The sequence below is a fragment of the Rhea pennata genome, chromosome 2 (assembly GCF_028389875.1).
Source record: "Rhea pennata isolate bPtePen1 chromosome 2, bPtePen1.pri, whole genome shotgun sequence".
NCBI classification, from domain to species: domain Eukaryota; kingdom Metazoa; phylum Chordata; class Aves; order Rheiformes; family Rheidae; genus Rhea; species Rhea pennata.
In genome coordinates, this window is record NC_084664.1 from 10,585,027 (window position 1) to 10,600,026 (window position 15,000).

Here is a 15,000-nt window from a genome sequence, read left to right on the forward strand (position 1 = left end):
ACTGAAGCTCCTGGACTAAATCATCATCCTTCATTCATATAAATGTTAAAAAAAAAAAGTAAACTCTTTTTTGAAACCTGATAACTGAAATTGTAAAAGTTATCACAAAAGTAAAAGAGACGTGAAGCATGTGGACCCATGAGTTTTTCTAGAACCTGGTATGCTTAAGGCAGAGAGAGACATTAACCAAGGTAGGTTGATTAATCAAGATAAAATCTGTAAAAACATGTAAAAGGAATAAAGAAGCCATGAACATATTTTCACAAACTCTAGTATTGTGATCCTGGAAGAAGAAAAGCTGAGAGAGAGCCTGGGGATAAAATCCTGGGTATATGAGGTTTGGAAAACAGAAGTCATTGCCTCTTACTTGATTCTGACTCTGTTCAAAGCAACACAACTCTGTGCTTTCTTTGTAAATAAAATGGAAGTATATCAAAGCAAAATCCTGTCCTCATGATGAATTCACTTTCCAGCTGAGAAGAAAACAACCCACAGACCTAGCAAATTGTTTAACCACTCAGGAAAAAATGGATTACTACCACATGAGAAGAGACATCCAGTTTTCCAGCAAGGAAATTGTGAGGTGGAATTCCCACTGAACCAAAATAGAATCGATGAAGGAAGTATCTCTCAGCAACAGTAATTGGTAAAAAGAGATGAAAACAAGAACAGATGAAATTAAAAGAAGACCTAAATCAGCTGGAGGCTTTTCAAAATTAATTGGAGTAGTGGCTGGAAAATTTCCAGAGCAGTCTAAGAGACGACATGCAGGCAGAGATGAAATCTCTGTTTGAGCTGCAAACATAGAGTATCCAGACAGATTAGGAAGCCCTGTAGCAAAACAGATCAATGAGGTGACGGACAACATAACTGCTGCAGGTGAGAAAGTTTTCAAAGAAGCAGGTTAGCCCAAGAAACCTGGAACTAACATGGACCTTGCCAGCTGAGAGAAGCAACGGTAAGGATATAAGGAGTTTGAGAAGTAAATTAGAGGGACAGACAACCATGGAAGTCTGATGCTTTGAAGTGGTCATATCCTACAGATATGCAGAAATGCATGCCAACGTCTGCTGGCTAGCTTCAGCAACCCAAGTTGGAAGGTACTGAAGAAAAATACCTGCCCTTCTTCCTCACCTTACTGAAGGACATCACCTTTCAAAGAGGAAGTGATCGCTATGAAAAGATTGAAGCTGGTCCCCCTGCATAATGACACTACGCAGGGACCTGCTCCTCGGGAGCAGAGAGCCCTGTGAAGGCTGCTCTCTGCCTGACATCCACAACAGCAAAGAAAATTCCAAACTGGTTGGAGATCTTTCAAAATGACTAGAACTGATGAATTCTGTGAAATAGGAAAAACTGACAACAATGAAAATTTTGAGTGTCACTATTGGGAAAAGAAACAAAAATCCCTAAACAAGACAAGCATGGACAAAGCATCATCAGTGTTTTATGAAAACGCTTTGCCCAATCTCAGAATGAGAAGACGCTAAGCTGACTATGATGTTTGTGCAGGTCTGGACAACTTGAAAACTGTAAGTGGGAGTTTAACTGCTAAGTATCACTTGCACAAAAATACTGAGTACTGGATCAGCATAACAAGTCTTACAGGGTCTGCCAATAAAACTAGGAAAAAGTAGTATCCAGAACTAAATCAGCTGTTTGGTTTCAAATAAAGGTAACAGAAATGTCTACATGGTCATGTAGATTACACAGACATGAAGAATAGCACATTGCAGAACAGCCCTCATTCAAGAATTATATTTCTTTCAGATGCAAGTGAACTGGAAGAGAAGCTTCAGAAGTACTCTTAAATTGCTCCCGCTGCCAACAGGCAAAATTTGGTTCACTGTACCACAGCAGATCTGCTCTAAAGTAAAACCCACAAATGAGTACAGCATGATGCTCAACAAATCTGCTCCTACTGAGCTGCACTGCCTGCTAATGTAGGCATAGTTACTGATGAGAGAAAGAACATCAATGCAAAATTCAGGAAAACTAGGAAATTGGGCCTCTGCAATTCGAGCATGAAAGCTAGATAATCAAGACCGAATCAGAGTAGTTTGGAATTTATTACAGGTATCAGCTGTGCAATAACACTAAGAAAGTTGTCTCACACATTCAGACAAAACAAAACCACTGTAGACATTTTTTTTATTTTTGCAGAAAACAGCTTGAATTGCCTTTAGGTGTGGAAACAATTATAACAGCTACATGCTGGGGAAGCCCTTCAGCCAAGGAAAAACAAGGTGGTGGATGCCTACCATGCAACTAGGATCTTGGGACACTTAGCAGTTACATTTCTGGTTGTCTGCAAAAATATGAAGCAATAAATCTAATAAGTCTTGGCATATGAGATAGTGCTAAACTACAGGAGTTTCTGTTAGGCTTGCTAAAGTGTGACACTGAGCATTTAGACAAGTAGCAGCAGATAGTCCAGGTCTTTCTGCTTTGGAATAGGACACTGTTCTCAGGTAGAAAACTCCATGTGAACATGCAAAAGGGGAAAAAAGCAACACAGCTCAGCATCAGATAGTACTGAGTGGAGGAGCGTGAGGGAGGAGAACCACTGAGATTTATCAGAAATGAATAATTGAATCTTTAACTAATCCCTGGTGGCAGCACCATGACTGCTATAACCTACAGAAAACTGTATTCAAGTAAACATCAAAGGATTCTGCTCTATAAGGAGTTAATACTCTATATTCAAGTTCAAGTTTTCCATGCTTATAATAGGTACTGGTAGGTGAAAAACAGATATAGACTTTGCTCCTGCATCTGGCCATAAATAGCAAAATCTTCAAGCCACAGCTTTTGATATGCATAATGTACCTATACCTACTACATTTCAGAGGTTAGAGACAGAGGAGTCTACTCTGCAGAGTTAATCCCTCCCAGGCTGTTTATCACACCTGGTTGATATCCTGGGCCATGTAAAAAGCTTAGAACACAAACTAGCACATTGTCAAGTAATCTGCAGGAAGTTCAAGGCAGCAAAAATGAGAAAGAACCAAAGAAATGTGATGATGAACCAATCTGACATAGGTAGGCATTATGTTGAAGCAACAGAGACAATGAAAATAAACACAAAGAATCAAACTTTCCAATGGAACCAAAAAGAAGACACAATAAAATAACTATTACGTAAAAAAGAGAGGGAGAGCCACACTTGAGCAGGAGCTGAACCACTGTTACCAAATGGCTTTCTTGGAAGTGTACACAGCAAATTTGGTGGGACTATGGAGTCATCATTCACAGACAGATAACTGGGAGGAGAAATAGCTAAAAAGAGAACAAGGAAAGTGAAGGGAAGCGAAGAATCACCAGCCACAAATAGCATAAAGGAAAAGAGTCAAGAAACAGACCTTCTGACTGTGGAGCTGGATGGAAGAAGCTTGGATTACAGGACAAAGAAATAACTTTTCTGTTCTAGTCACTCTGGGTCTGGGGAAATCTGGGGCTCTGTTCACACTTATTAAACAAATCAAAGAAATTTAAATTTAATTTAATCAAAGAAATACTTGATTCCACACTGATTTTCCCTCTTATATCAGGACCACCAAAACTGCCTAACTACTTAAATAGAAGAATAGAATATATATCCGTTATTATATCTTGCTATGATTAATTCTGATTTCTGTGTCAGCAGCAACACTTATGAAGAACGTGTTCTTTAAATGCCTGTTTTAGAAATGGGACATAAATTTTTGCAACATGTAAAGGGGAAGTTAAAGGTAAAAAAAAATGCAAAATATAAACATAAAACATATATATATAGCAAAATGCAAAAATATACATTAAACAAATCTTATGTTTAACTTAAGAAACAAATTTTTAAACATGATGCCGGAAATAAGGAATCATTCACTAAGGCAAAAAAAAGAGACTTCCCAACTATATCTAATACCACATACTAGAGACAAAAATTACCAGTTACCAGAAAATTTAAGCCAAAACAACAGCTCAAATTATTTCAGACAAAAACTATCTGCTCTGTGCTTCTAAAAACAAGTCCAAAATACCTCCGCTTGAGCATCTAAATATCCAAGCACCCCAAATCCAGAAAACTTCTTGAAAATGTCCTGATTCTTCATTTATCAGAGAAACAGTAGGAAATTGTGATCGGAAAAGCATATGAAATTACCTTTAATAGTGATCAGTCGATCCTTTATAATCACAGACTAAGTGAAGCAGATTAACAGCTTCTAAAATACAATGGTGCGTCTGAAATTTTTACTTCTACATTCTCTATTTTCAGCACAAAGGTCTCTAAATTCATAATTCAAAATAACAAACAGAAACATGTGCTGCTGCTGGTAATAAGCCTCAGCTGGTTGTACCACTGACCCAACAAACAGCTTCAGTAAGCTTTCCGGCAACACTTTCACATTTAAAAAGGAATACCTAATGCAGCATATCCATCATATAAATGCACGGAGCGCTAGGTATGCACACACCCAGCCTACTGGTGTGTGTATGTCAAAATCTGAGAGCTGCACGAGCATGTAAAAAGCCTGAGTTCAAAGCAAGCTCATATTTGCGCATCAGTGAAAACTGTCTTGAGCCTTGATTCCAGAAAAATTTATGCACCTACTTAACTTGACGCAGTAGAGTCACAACGTAGCTTTTGATTCAACTATCCGTGGTAGGGCAAATGCCTAAGAATTTAAGCATTTGGGGGAACTGGGTTCTATGAGAAGTAGATTTCAACAGAAAAATTCACAGCACATAGTGTTAGGTCCTTTGTGATTTGGAGAAAGCCAGCTAATTCCAACGACGCTCTTAAGAAGGTCTTAAGCCGCTCTGAAAATCCGCAGGCTAATTATGGAGACCTGTTCTAAAACGTGGGACTCAAACTTGAATACTTTGGTTTGGGGTTTTCCGTGGAGTTTCTAGATCAACTATTCTTTAGCAGGGTTTTTCATATAAGTAGATGGCTTTAATATCCATACACTAGATTTTTAAAAGACATTCAAAAAAAGGTTTTTCCAACAATTACATTACAAACTGACTAGAGCACAATGGATTTTATACACTGTACAGAAATGCACAGAAAGGTACTTGACATAAATTCAGCTTTCAAAGAGATGCTTAACTTACCTGCCAGAAGTCAGCACCAGTAGCAGGAAGAGGGCCCTGGGTGGCAATATATGCAGGGTTTCGGGGGTCATGGTCCATCTGGAATATGGGAAGAGAACACAGATTGGATCTAGTAAAGGAAAACCTTGCTATGTTAGAGACAGAAAGGATGCCAGGGCAGTAACAAGGACAGACAAGTCCCTCTCCCCTTTACTGGCAAGCAAAGAATTTTATTTCTATTTATAAGCTCAGAGGAGATCTTTTTCCACAAAAGACTGATGTTACCAGATAAATATCTGCCCATATGATGAGCAACATCCTATGTTCTCAATATGCAGTGTAAGATCATTTATGGTGGCTGACAAAAGCAATTCTTTAAGATCAGCACTCATGGTTTCATAGCAACCTAGGAGCCATTTGAAACATGCTTCGACACTGAGGGCTAAGAATGCCGGGCACATCTAAGTACGTTCTCCATTTCCACCATGCCAGTCAAGGGCATATGCAACTAAAAAAAAGCAAAAATGGGGAACAAATACAGTTTCTGGCTTTCTCTGGTTAGCTGATTTGTCTAAATGCACAGATTTGGCCTCAATAGAAGAAGTTCTGCTTAAAGACCTTAATTATAACATTTAATTCACGGAGCAGAAAATTCACTGAGCAGAAAAAATAAAGAATGTGAGAAACAAAGCCATCAAGAGTAAATAGGATTAGTGAGTTACAATGAACGTTTTCGATCTGATGGGTGGTTTTCTTGGTTCTAAATCTTAGGAGCCATCCTCCTGAAAACGAAGATCTGCTGATGGGATTAAAAACCCGCAAACACGTTCTAACCCTGAACTAGGCAAGACAAAACTTTCAACGTAAATTAAAAAGGCCCAGTTCAGCTCTTGTGTGGGTGGGACTCACTGACGGGGAAGTCAGCGAGAGTTAAGTTACATCCATGTAGCTGTAGCTGAAGGCAGAATTTGTCTCAATACATGATTCTGCTCTATAAGTAAAGATCTGAATAAGAATGAATGTGAGTCACATTTGCATTAACAGGCATCTACTGAATTTATTCATAGCATCAAAATTTTTGGTGATGGTAGATGTCAGTATAAAAGAAGGCACCTCATAATTATGTGCAACATAAAAGAGGGAAGCACCATAAAAGAACAGATGTAAGTTATTCTAACAGAACAACAATATGATGAATGTCGCAAAAAGGAGGAGAATCCTGTTACGCCTCTAATTTTCTGGTGTATAATTAAACCAGACTTAATATTAAAATTCTCCATGCCAACACAACACAGGTAAAACTAAGTCACTGAATCCATTTAGAATAAAAGCTTACTTCTAAAGCAGCACCCATGGATATATGAAACCTTGACCAGAATACCTATAATACCATATTTTATAGTTTTGAGTGCATGTTTCATTTAGATGCTTCTTTTGTCAGCAAACAACTCTTCACAGAAAATAATTGCTCAGAACAAATTCCAACCTTGCTTGACAGCAGTACATTAACTACTGCAGCTATCACATAAAAACTACAGATCCCAAAAAAATGGCTTTTCTCAGAAAGACACGTTAGCAGAAAAACTTGGGAATCATTTCAAAGGAGCCAATTTTCTCTTGCTTTTGTTTAGAATTGAGATACCAAACTAAACAACGGCTGGAATCAGCAGAGAACATGATTAAGCAAAAGTCACATTTAAAGTTTTGGGTTGCTCCATTACTGCTGAAATAATTTCCCTCACTGTTTTGTTTTGAACCCCACAGCAATCCATAGCATTTAAATATCTTCTTATACTGTCTTCTTATACTGAAAGTAACTACTGTAGCTTAGGAAAAGCAACCTGCACCGCGGAGGGCTTGCTGCTGCCAGTGGAAACTACTTGAAAATGGTGCTGCTTGTCTACCTGTGAGTTCAGCAGCTTAGATTTGAAATCTAACCATCAGGGAATACACTAAATTTTATAAAAATAATAATTTACTTTGAATTTCTTCTTAAACTGAATTCTTTTGTATGTAGACAAGCCAGAAAACAAAGGCAGAAGAAATCAAGGCTGATGTAAATAGCACTGTCACAGAGGAAATGCTTCTAAATATTCAGCTGATAAATCAGGAATAGGCCGTTCTTGGCATTTCAGCATTAATCAACCTCTGTCACAAAGGTGCTGTTGGAACGTGGCAAACATTACAATAAGTACAGAGCAGTGAAGTGTAGCCGCAGTTTAACAATAATTCAAAAGACAATTACAATTATTACATTCCAAGCACACTGTGTTGCACAAAAAACAATTATGAGCAGAAACATTGCTTGCTCGGAGCAAATAGAAGATGGCAGAAAGCCCTATCACACTATTAGATGATCTTCAACTTAGCAAAAATAAGAGCAAAGATTAAACTAATTAAATGAAATTTCTAGTTTCATCAACTTTCTAAAATATGCACTGTTTTAAAGGCCAAGAAAAAATTGAAAAATCACTATTTTGGTCACATTCAATTTAAAGTGATTAAGTGACTGCAAGGTTCTTGAATGTTTTTATTTTTTTATTTTTTTTAAATTCTCTCAAGGTCACCCAGAGCACCAAGGGCATCTTAATCTATCAAACAGCAAAAGTTTGAATACGAAATAAAGCCAGAAATTGGTTTTGAACCGATCAAGGGCAAAGTAAAAGGCTTTTTCATGTCAGTAGTCATTATGTTCTTTCAGGGATCCCTCAGATTTCTCACTTCACCAAAATTAAACAGAAAATTCAGAGAATCTTCTCCTCTTCCAGAGAAGAATGGAGAACAGCAGACTCCATACTATCAAAAAGTACTAACTAACATTTTGTTGACTAACATTTTACACAGAAACAATCATCAGAAATCACTGTCACAGTAATTGTTCAGTAAGAACAAGATTTTTTTCCTCTCGGAAAAAAATCCATGGTGGGACATCCCTGTCAAAGCATAAAGTTCACATGAATTATATCAGAACGAGATGGATCAGCCATTTTTGGAAAGAAAAGGTTGCAATTGTTAAACTTGCTCTACTACAGTGGAATTCTATTTTTTTTTGCTGCAATATTGTAAGGGCAAGGTCAGGTGATAATGTATCAACCTATTTTTCTGTGATTTAGAATTAGAGAGAAAAAAGTGGATCAAGGGTTACTCAACTGACCATGAAATTTTAGTGGTTTAGTGATTTTGGTCACTATCACTATCAAAAGCAAATGAAAAAGAAAGGATGAGTAAAAATAACCTCAGAAGAGCTTTCTGTCCCATGTGGACTTACTGTCCACAGTAATGCTATACAGTAAGGAATGCTATAGAAGATTGACTCAAACAGTTCCTAAACATTAGACAGGTTAGAGGCATGACTCGTGCTTTTCTAAGGTAGGAACACATACAATGAACACAGTATCACAATTAGTTGGACCCGACGTTCATTAAATGAGTATTGGGCCACAATTCCACTTTTGATTTCCTAGAGAATCAAAGCTACTGCCTGAATTTTTCCTGTAAAAGTGGCACTACCCCATTGCTCCATTCTACAGCTTTGCGAGGTCTCCCTGAAGAATTCTGGATTTTGTTGATTTTCTTCAGAGACTGTGTGTTGCATATGATTTAGCTGATAAGGCTCATGAAATGCAACAGAATGAATACATGCTGGGAGTAAATTCTCAAATTTCCTGTATTTACACTTAAAGAGTGGTACATACAGATTCTTGTTAAGAACTTTTCATAAAACTGCAAACTGAAGTGAAAGCAGAAGTGTCAATAGGCATCAATGACCATCTTGAAATCTTACGTAAACGATACACTGATTCATTCCTGCCCTTTACCTTCTCCCTCAGCTTGTCAGATCCGTGCTTTCCATAAACAGAAGAATGCTGGGTGAGATGTGATCTCAGTCACACTGTATTTACCTTAGTTTCTTACTCCTAGCCTCTGACTCCAGCTGATACATTCCTAAATCATATGAGATCAGAATGAGATCCAGCACAAACTAACTATAATGGAAAGAAAGCTGAACTCTGATTAATGCCTTAAAAATTTGGGATCAAGTAACTGGGTAGTTTTCAGGTTTATTGTGTTTACAAAAGCAATAAAATCTACTTTCACATATCTATTTATTAAACAGAGCATAGATAATCTATAAAAGTAAAGTTACATTTGTTTCTGGAAAAGAAAGTACATCCAGCAAATGCAGATGAATTTTGTAATCACATTCATCTCAACATTAAAATTAAAAAGGTAGACTAGTCCTCATCTTTATGTTTGAATTAAAATTTAAAACAAATTTTAAATCCTTCTTTTAAAATCCCTAATGGAATGAAAGAAGTAAATCTGGTTGCAAATGCCATTATGAATTTCAGAGTCTATTCTTGGTGATAAAATTTGTATGCTGTGTTTGAACAAACTGTCATGTTAATGACATTCCTCAGTCTGGTGTCTTCAATAATAAGCAAACTGAGTTTTTAAATGTAGTTGATGGGATTCTTTTCTCTCTCAGACACCCTATGAGGAAAAACAGAATTCCCATTTACTTTCATGACCTCTGATTTAAAAGCAAAGATTGCACATTATTTACCACCCGATTTTGATTTGACTAAGGACAAATATGACAGACGTAATTATCACAGTTTTATTCTGCACAGTCAGGGTCTCCTTGTGCTGTAATTGCAAGCTTTTCATTCAGCTGCCAATAGCAGAGTTATTATCATAGTACTTTATGTTATTGCAGAGAGGAGGGAAACAGATTTCTACCCCACTTTTACCCAGTAAATTCTTCTGAGAAGCCTTTTTGCCTGGCCTCATGCTACAGGGAAACGAAGGGGCTAAGGAAAGGACTTGCACTAGATCTCTCTGCTGAGTCTCCTCATCCACTGCCGACCATGGTGCGGCCGTGAATCAAACGCCGGTTTCCATAGCCAGCTGGAAGGAAAGAAGGTCTTGAGGGGGTAGTGTTTTTCAAAAGGAAGAAAGGTGGGCAGGTGGCCAGCTCATTGCCTAGTGCATTTTTTTTTTTTTACGGTGTACTGTGGCACTCATTTAGACTTAAGTCAAGGCTGAGTGAGCCTCAGCTGGAGACCACACCACTGACCCAGAAGCTGGAGATACCCAGCAACATATACGCGACTGGAAGCCTCCTTTTCTGAAGCTCAAATATAATTACTTTGTTTTGCACTCTTCCCTCACCAGAGAGCTCACACGCGCAAGGAGAAAAAATCCTCCTCTCGTCAGCTCAGACTGTCCTGATCCGGTGTTATCAACACCTCTCTTGCAATTCACTACAACTCTCACTCTCAACCCAGGTGTTGCAAGGTGCAAATACATCAGGAACGTGGCTGCACTGATGTGATAATTACTGAGGTTATTTAAGTTGAAAGGCAGCTGTCTCATGAAAAAAAAAAAAAGAAAAAAAGAGAGATTTTTGCAAGAGTGAATACAGGTAGACTCACTGGTATTCCAAATCCACTGTACACTTACAAAGACATTGATCACGTGTGTCTGCTAACAGAAAATATCTCAAATAAACAGCAGGAGTAATAGTATATTTGTCAAGCTCAAGTTGCAATAGTTACACAGTCAGAGTAAACACTGCAGAATCAAGTGCCCAGTATAATATTCCAGTAGGCTTCTGAAGTGGGAAGGACTGAAAGCCTCTGTCACTCCTATATTCTGCTTCATTTTAAGAAAACAAGCACCAGATGAACAAATGCATTTGCAGTAACCTGAAGATGTTTAATTTGTCTTGAAATGAAACAGTTTGCAGGAAATCTTTCCAAACTACGGACTTGCAAAATAGCGACTTTTGCTAGCAACCTCCCACTGCATCACCTTCAGGAAACACACATTCTAGCTACGGCTTTAAAACCAGCCCTGATTAGTGAAGTGGGTGTGGAGCACCTCCTTCCTTGGAATAACACAGATCTAAATAAACCTGGGCTGTGGCCTTCCTTTCCACTTGACAGTATCCCTAACCCTGCCCTGAAGAAGAGGAGCTCAGAGTTCCCCTTTGCAGTTTTCTATGACCTGCCTGCTTGTCTCAACCCAGTGAAAAGCTTGTGTACCCCCTTACCTCTGAGCATGCAAGTATTAGAGACACAGAGATAACTCACAGGTTTGCAAGAGAACACAACCGGAAGAATTTTGCTTCATCGGTCTGCAGTGCAGTATTTTATTGGACAAATCTCTGAGTCTGGAAAAGCCACAAAACAGAAATTCCTTGTGGAAGGAAATATCCGTAAGTGCTGGATGGAAAGTCTATGCAAAACCATTAGGGTTAAAGCTACTAAAGCAGAGACTCTGCCTGCATTAGCTTGACGCATCCTGACAAAGCAGATCTGTTCCCAGCTATGTCCATAGGATACCTTGCTCCTGCCTCTCTATTCCCTAACACTACTTAATCTAATACTTTGCTCATCAGTGTAATTAAGGGAATGAAGGCAAAAGGTGTACTGAAGCCCCAGAGCTAGGTCTCTGTGCATAATTTCATAAGGAAGATACATCTATAGAGCTCTAAGTCACACTGATGAGCTTCTGATCCTGGGGCCACCTAGACCTTGGTCCAGTCAGAGACACAGAGTAGTGTAAAACATGCTCCCCTGGTCCTGTAAAATGGCAAATGGCAATCCCCTAAGCCAAAGACAGTGGTGTCTCCTACATGGGATACTTCTATGTAGCAAAAATACTCAGTCACATCTATCAGCTTTAGAAGATAATGTTCCCCAGCACAAAAGCCTTGACCAAAATAACACACAACTGCATCCTGAAGCTTTTGGTTGGATTCTACATACGTTTTAAATCTTTGAAAAAAAACATTTCTATATATACTGCAAGAAATCAGGCTTTTAAACTTTGCTGAAAATAACAAATACAAAGCTCACAGAACAGTTTCTATGGTTTGGGGATTTTTTTAATAAAAAAGTATTGTCAACAAAATTGAAAGGAAGTAGTCTGTAAGTTCAGGTTATTGCAAATTGTTAGCTGCCTTGCCTACACAAAGTGATTTAACTGGGGGAGTGATACTCCCCAGGAAAACGAGCCATAACAGCACACACAGCCCACTACAGTGAATTTTCGTTCTCCATCCTAAATTCTTGCTCCTAACAGATTCCTTATAATAACTTTCCAGTACCTAAGTAATGTGAATGTAACCCTTTGCCACTTCCATTGACACTATGAGGAGGCAACACTATCGGTTCTATCATACCTGTTTTGTGTCTAAAAATAAGAGGCCCTTTTTTCTCTACCACCTTTCACAGATGAGAAAGGTTTCACATTCAGCTTCTGTAGGGTGAGAAAGGGCAGCTGGACCATGTTGGAGTATTTGGAAGCAAAAAATGCATTGAGCTATTTTGGAGTTTGAATGAATATCCAAGTGGTAAGGGATTTTGTTCTTGCTTTCAAAACAGCAAGATTGGAGAAGGACTAAGAAAGCTACAGAGATACACAACTAGGCATTAGGAGGGCAACAGATGAAGAAAGGCAAGAAGAAATGTCACTTCTTGCTTGAGAAGCAGTTCAGAAGCCTGTGGAGCTCAGTTCTCCACAGCTACAGAAACCGTTCTTCGTAAGCTATTAGGACAAGTTAAAAACGAACAAACATTTAAAGAGTAACAACAAGCAAGCTTTACCTCCTCAGAGAAGGAAAAGCTACACTTAGCTAAGGATATACTGTTGCATTTAGTGACTGATAAGTTATTAATATCAAGCACAGAAAACCTGACAGTATGATGATGAAATAGAAGAATGACCATTTAGTGATTTTGTTTTCTTAGCGTCTTCTTAGTATCTTTTGTTAGTAAACTTCAAGGGCATTGTAAAAAGCACATGCAAGACATTTATCTCTCTTCACTTTCAAGGGATAGCCTGAGACATTCATATTGTCTTTGCAGTGAGGTGTCTCAAGTCAGCATATTTTTATGATGGGGAAAGACAAAGGCTGATTATTTGGATTATTTCTCATGGGGTTTTGTACTTACAATTGGGCTAGCATTGATGTAGTCTGAATTGTCATGGCTATTTTCAGCTTTCAAACATATCCTGGAATGATCATCTGCAAAGGCAAAATAAAGAAAAGAAAGTTGCTATATATGTTGTCTACCCATTTTAGGTTAAACAAATCAACATCAGATTAATGAGCATTTCAAGACAGGCAAACTGTAAATATCAGACAGTACTTCTCCTTACTCCTAACTTAGCATAGACTTCAGACAGTCACAGAGTTGTATCTTTACTCAGGAAAGAAGCTCTTTGAGATATTTCAGAGGTGGATTATCAGAAACTGTGTTCTCATGAGATGTCCCATAATATGTTGCAACTACTCACAGGAAGAAGGGGAATCTCTATTGCTCAGAGAGTTTAAGATTTAAACTAGGAAAATCACTAGAAGGTATTATAGCGAATACTCCTCTGCTCGGAGGGTCATAAAGAAATTAAACTGATGAACTTTCTCCATCTGGCTTCTCTATAAAACAAATAGCAGAAACATCAAAGTACATTTTAGAGCTATAGAGTAAGATAATCTGTCCTGATCAAAGAATAGTTCTTCACAGTGCTGTTCCTTTGACATCGGAGAAACAGTATGATTTGGAGATGCTCCTGGGAATCATAAAACGTAGATAATATCTGCATTTAAAAGCATGACTGGAGCACATACAGACATTCCTCTAAACTATCAGCAATGTAGCTAGTTCAGACACCATTAGTAAAGAAAACAGAGCATTTCTGGAAAGAGGAGGTGTACCCTTTTTTTTTATTGGCATTTTTACCATGCTGGCTCAATTACATTTACTACATGTGCACCCAAAACTCTGCAGTCCTTTCTTTGACTGCAGAATACATATAATGGGTGTATTTTATTAATCTGTATTTAGACAGCAACAATGCAGATGTCTGCATCTGTTCCAGTCATTTAGACTCACTTTTTGCCAACAGAGAAAAAAAACACTCTTAGGTCATGCGTCCTCTCACTCTAATTTAGCTATCTAAAACAAGCCGGAAGAATTGCACTCTAGAAGTGCCCATTTCTCTCCACTGACTTTAAAAAGAATCCAGATAACCAGACCATATGCAGATAATTTATGCAAGAGATATCAAAATCTTAACAAATGAATCTCAAGTAGCTGGTATCTGATACATAACTACTGCAGTTTATATTTCTCAGTCAGCCTACCCTGCACTGCATATTCTGCAGAGAGGCCTTTGGAGCTGCCCTTTCTGTAACAGACATAGACACAGACATGCTATACCACATAGAACTGCATATTCTATGATTTATAAAGTGTTATTTGTAATCACTCGATCCCATCAGCAAAATATAACCCACGAATGTGAGTGTGCTGGAGTAAGATTAGAGATGCCCAAGTCATGTTAAGCGAATGAAGAATCATTCTTTACTGTTCATGTAAAATTATTCCTCTGGTAAAGTTTCAATAGGAGGACCAAGAAGTCAAGAAAAGGAACACATACATCCACATTATTTGCTTCCAGCTTCACTTGGGCCCCACAGCACAAAAAAAAATCCAAAACATAAAAAGAACTGGTGACATCTGAGATCTTGGATCTCCCAGGATTGTTTACAGTAAGCTCTACAGTAAGAACTGCCAGAGCGCCTGAAGAAGGACTATACCTCTGAAACCTTCGGGTATAGTATACACGCAGTTTAAACATGCTAAATGTGGTCTGCTGACAACTCTTACATCTCTTACGGTATGTAAGCACTTAAGAGAAGCTCTGTCCACTGGACAGCAAAATTCTTTGAATGAGCTAAACAGCAAAGAGAACATGGTAAAACATTTTCAAGTAATGGCAGAGGGAGCAGACAGAGATTCATCACTGTTCAGCAAACAGATGATAGCTTAATTCCCCAGTAAAAAGTGTCAGATCAGTAAGTTCAGGAATCAGTTCCTTAAAACATAATGTTTTATCCCAATCCTCCAT

General features: G+C 38.2%; 1 protein-coding gene across 1 annotated transcript in view; it reads right to left on the reverse strand.

Annotated features, from left to right (window-relative positions):
- The window catches only part of PTPRN2 (protein tyrosine phosphatase receptor type N2), a 493,407-nt gene that overhangs the window by 36,782 nt on the left and 441,625 nt on the right, over positions 1 to 15,000 (reverse strand). The window contains exons 16-17 of the mRNA XM_062570859.1: positions 13,041 to 13,114; positions 5,098 to 5,175 (exon numbers count right to left, since the gene is read on the reverse strand). Coding sequence (XP_062426843.1) covers positions 5,098 to 5,175; positions 13,041 to 13,114 — 152 coding nt within the window. The remainder of the gene's footprint in view (positions 1 to 5,097; positions 5,176 to 13,040; positions 13,115 to 15,000) is intronic.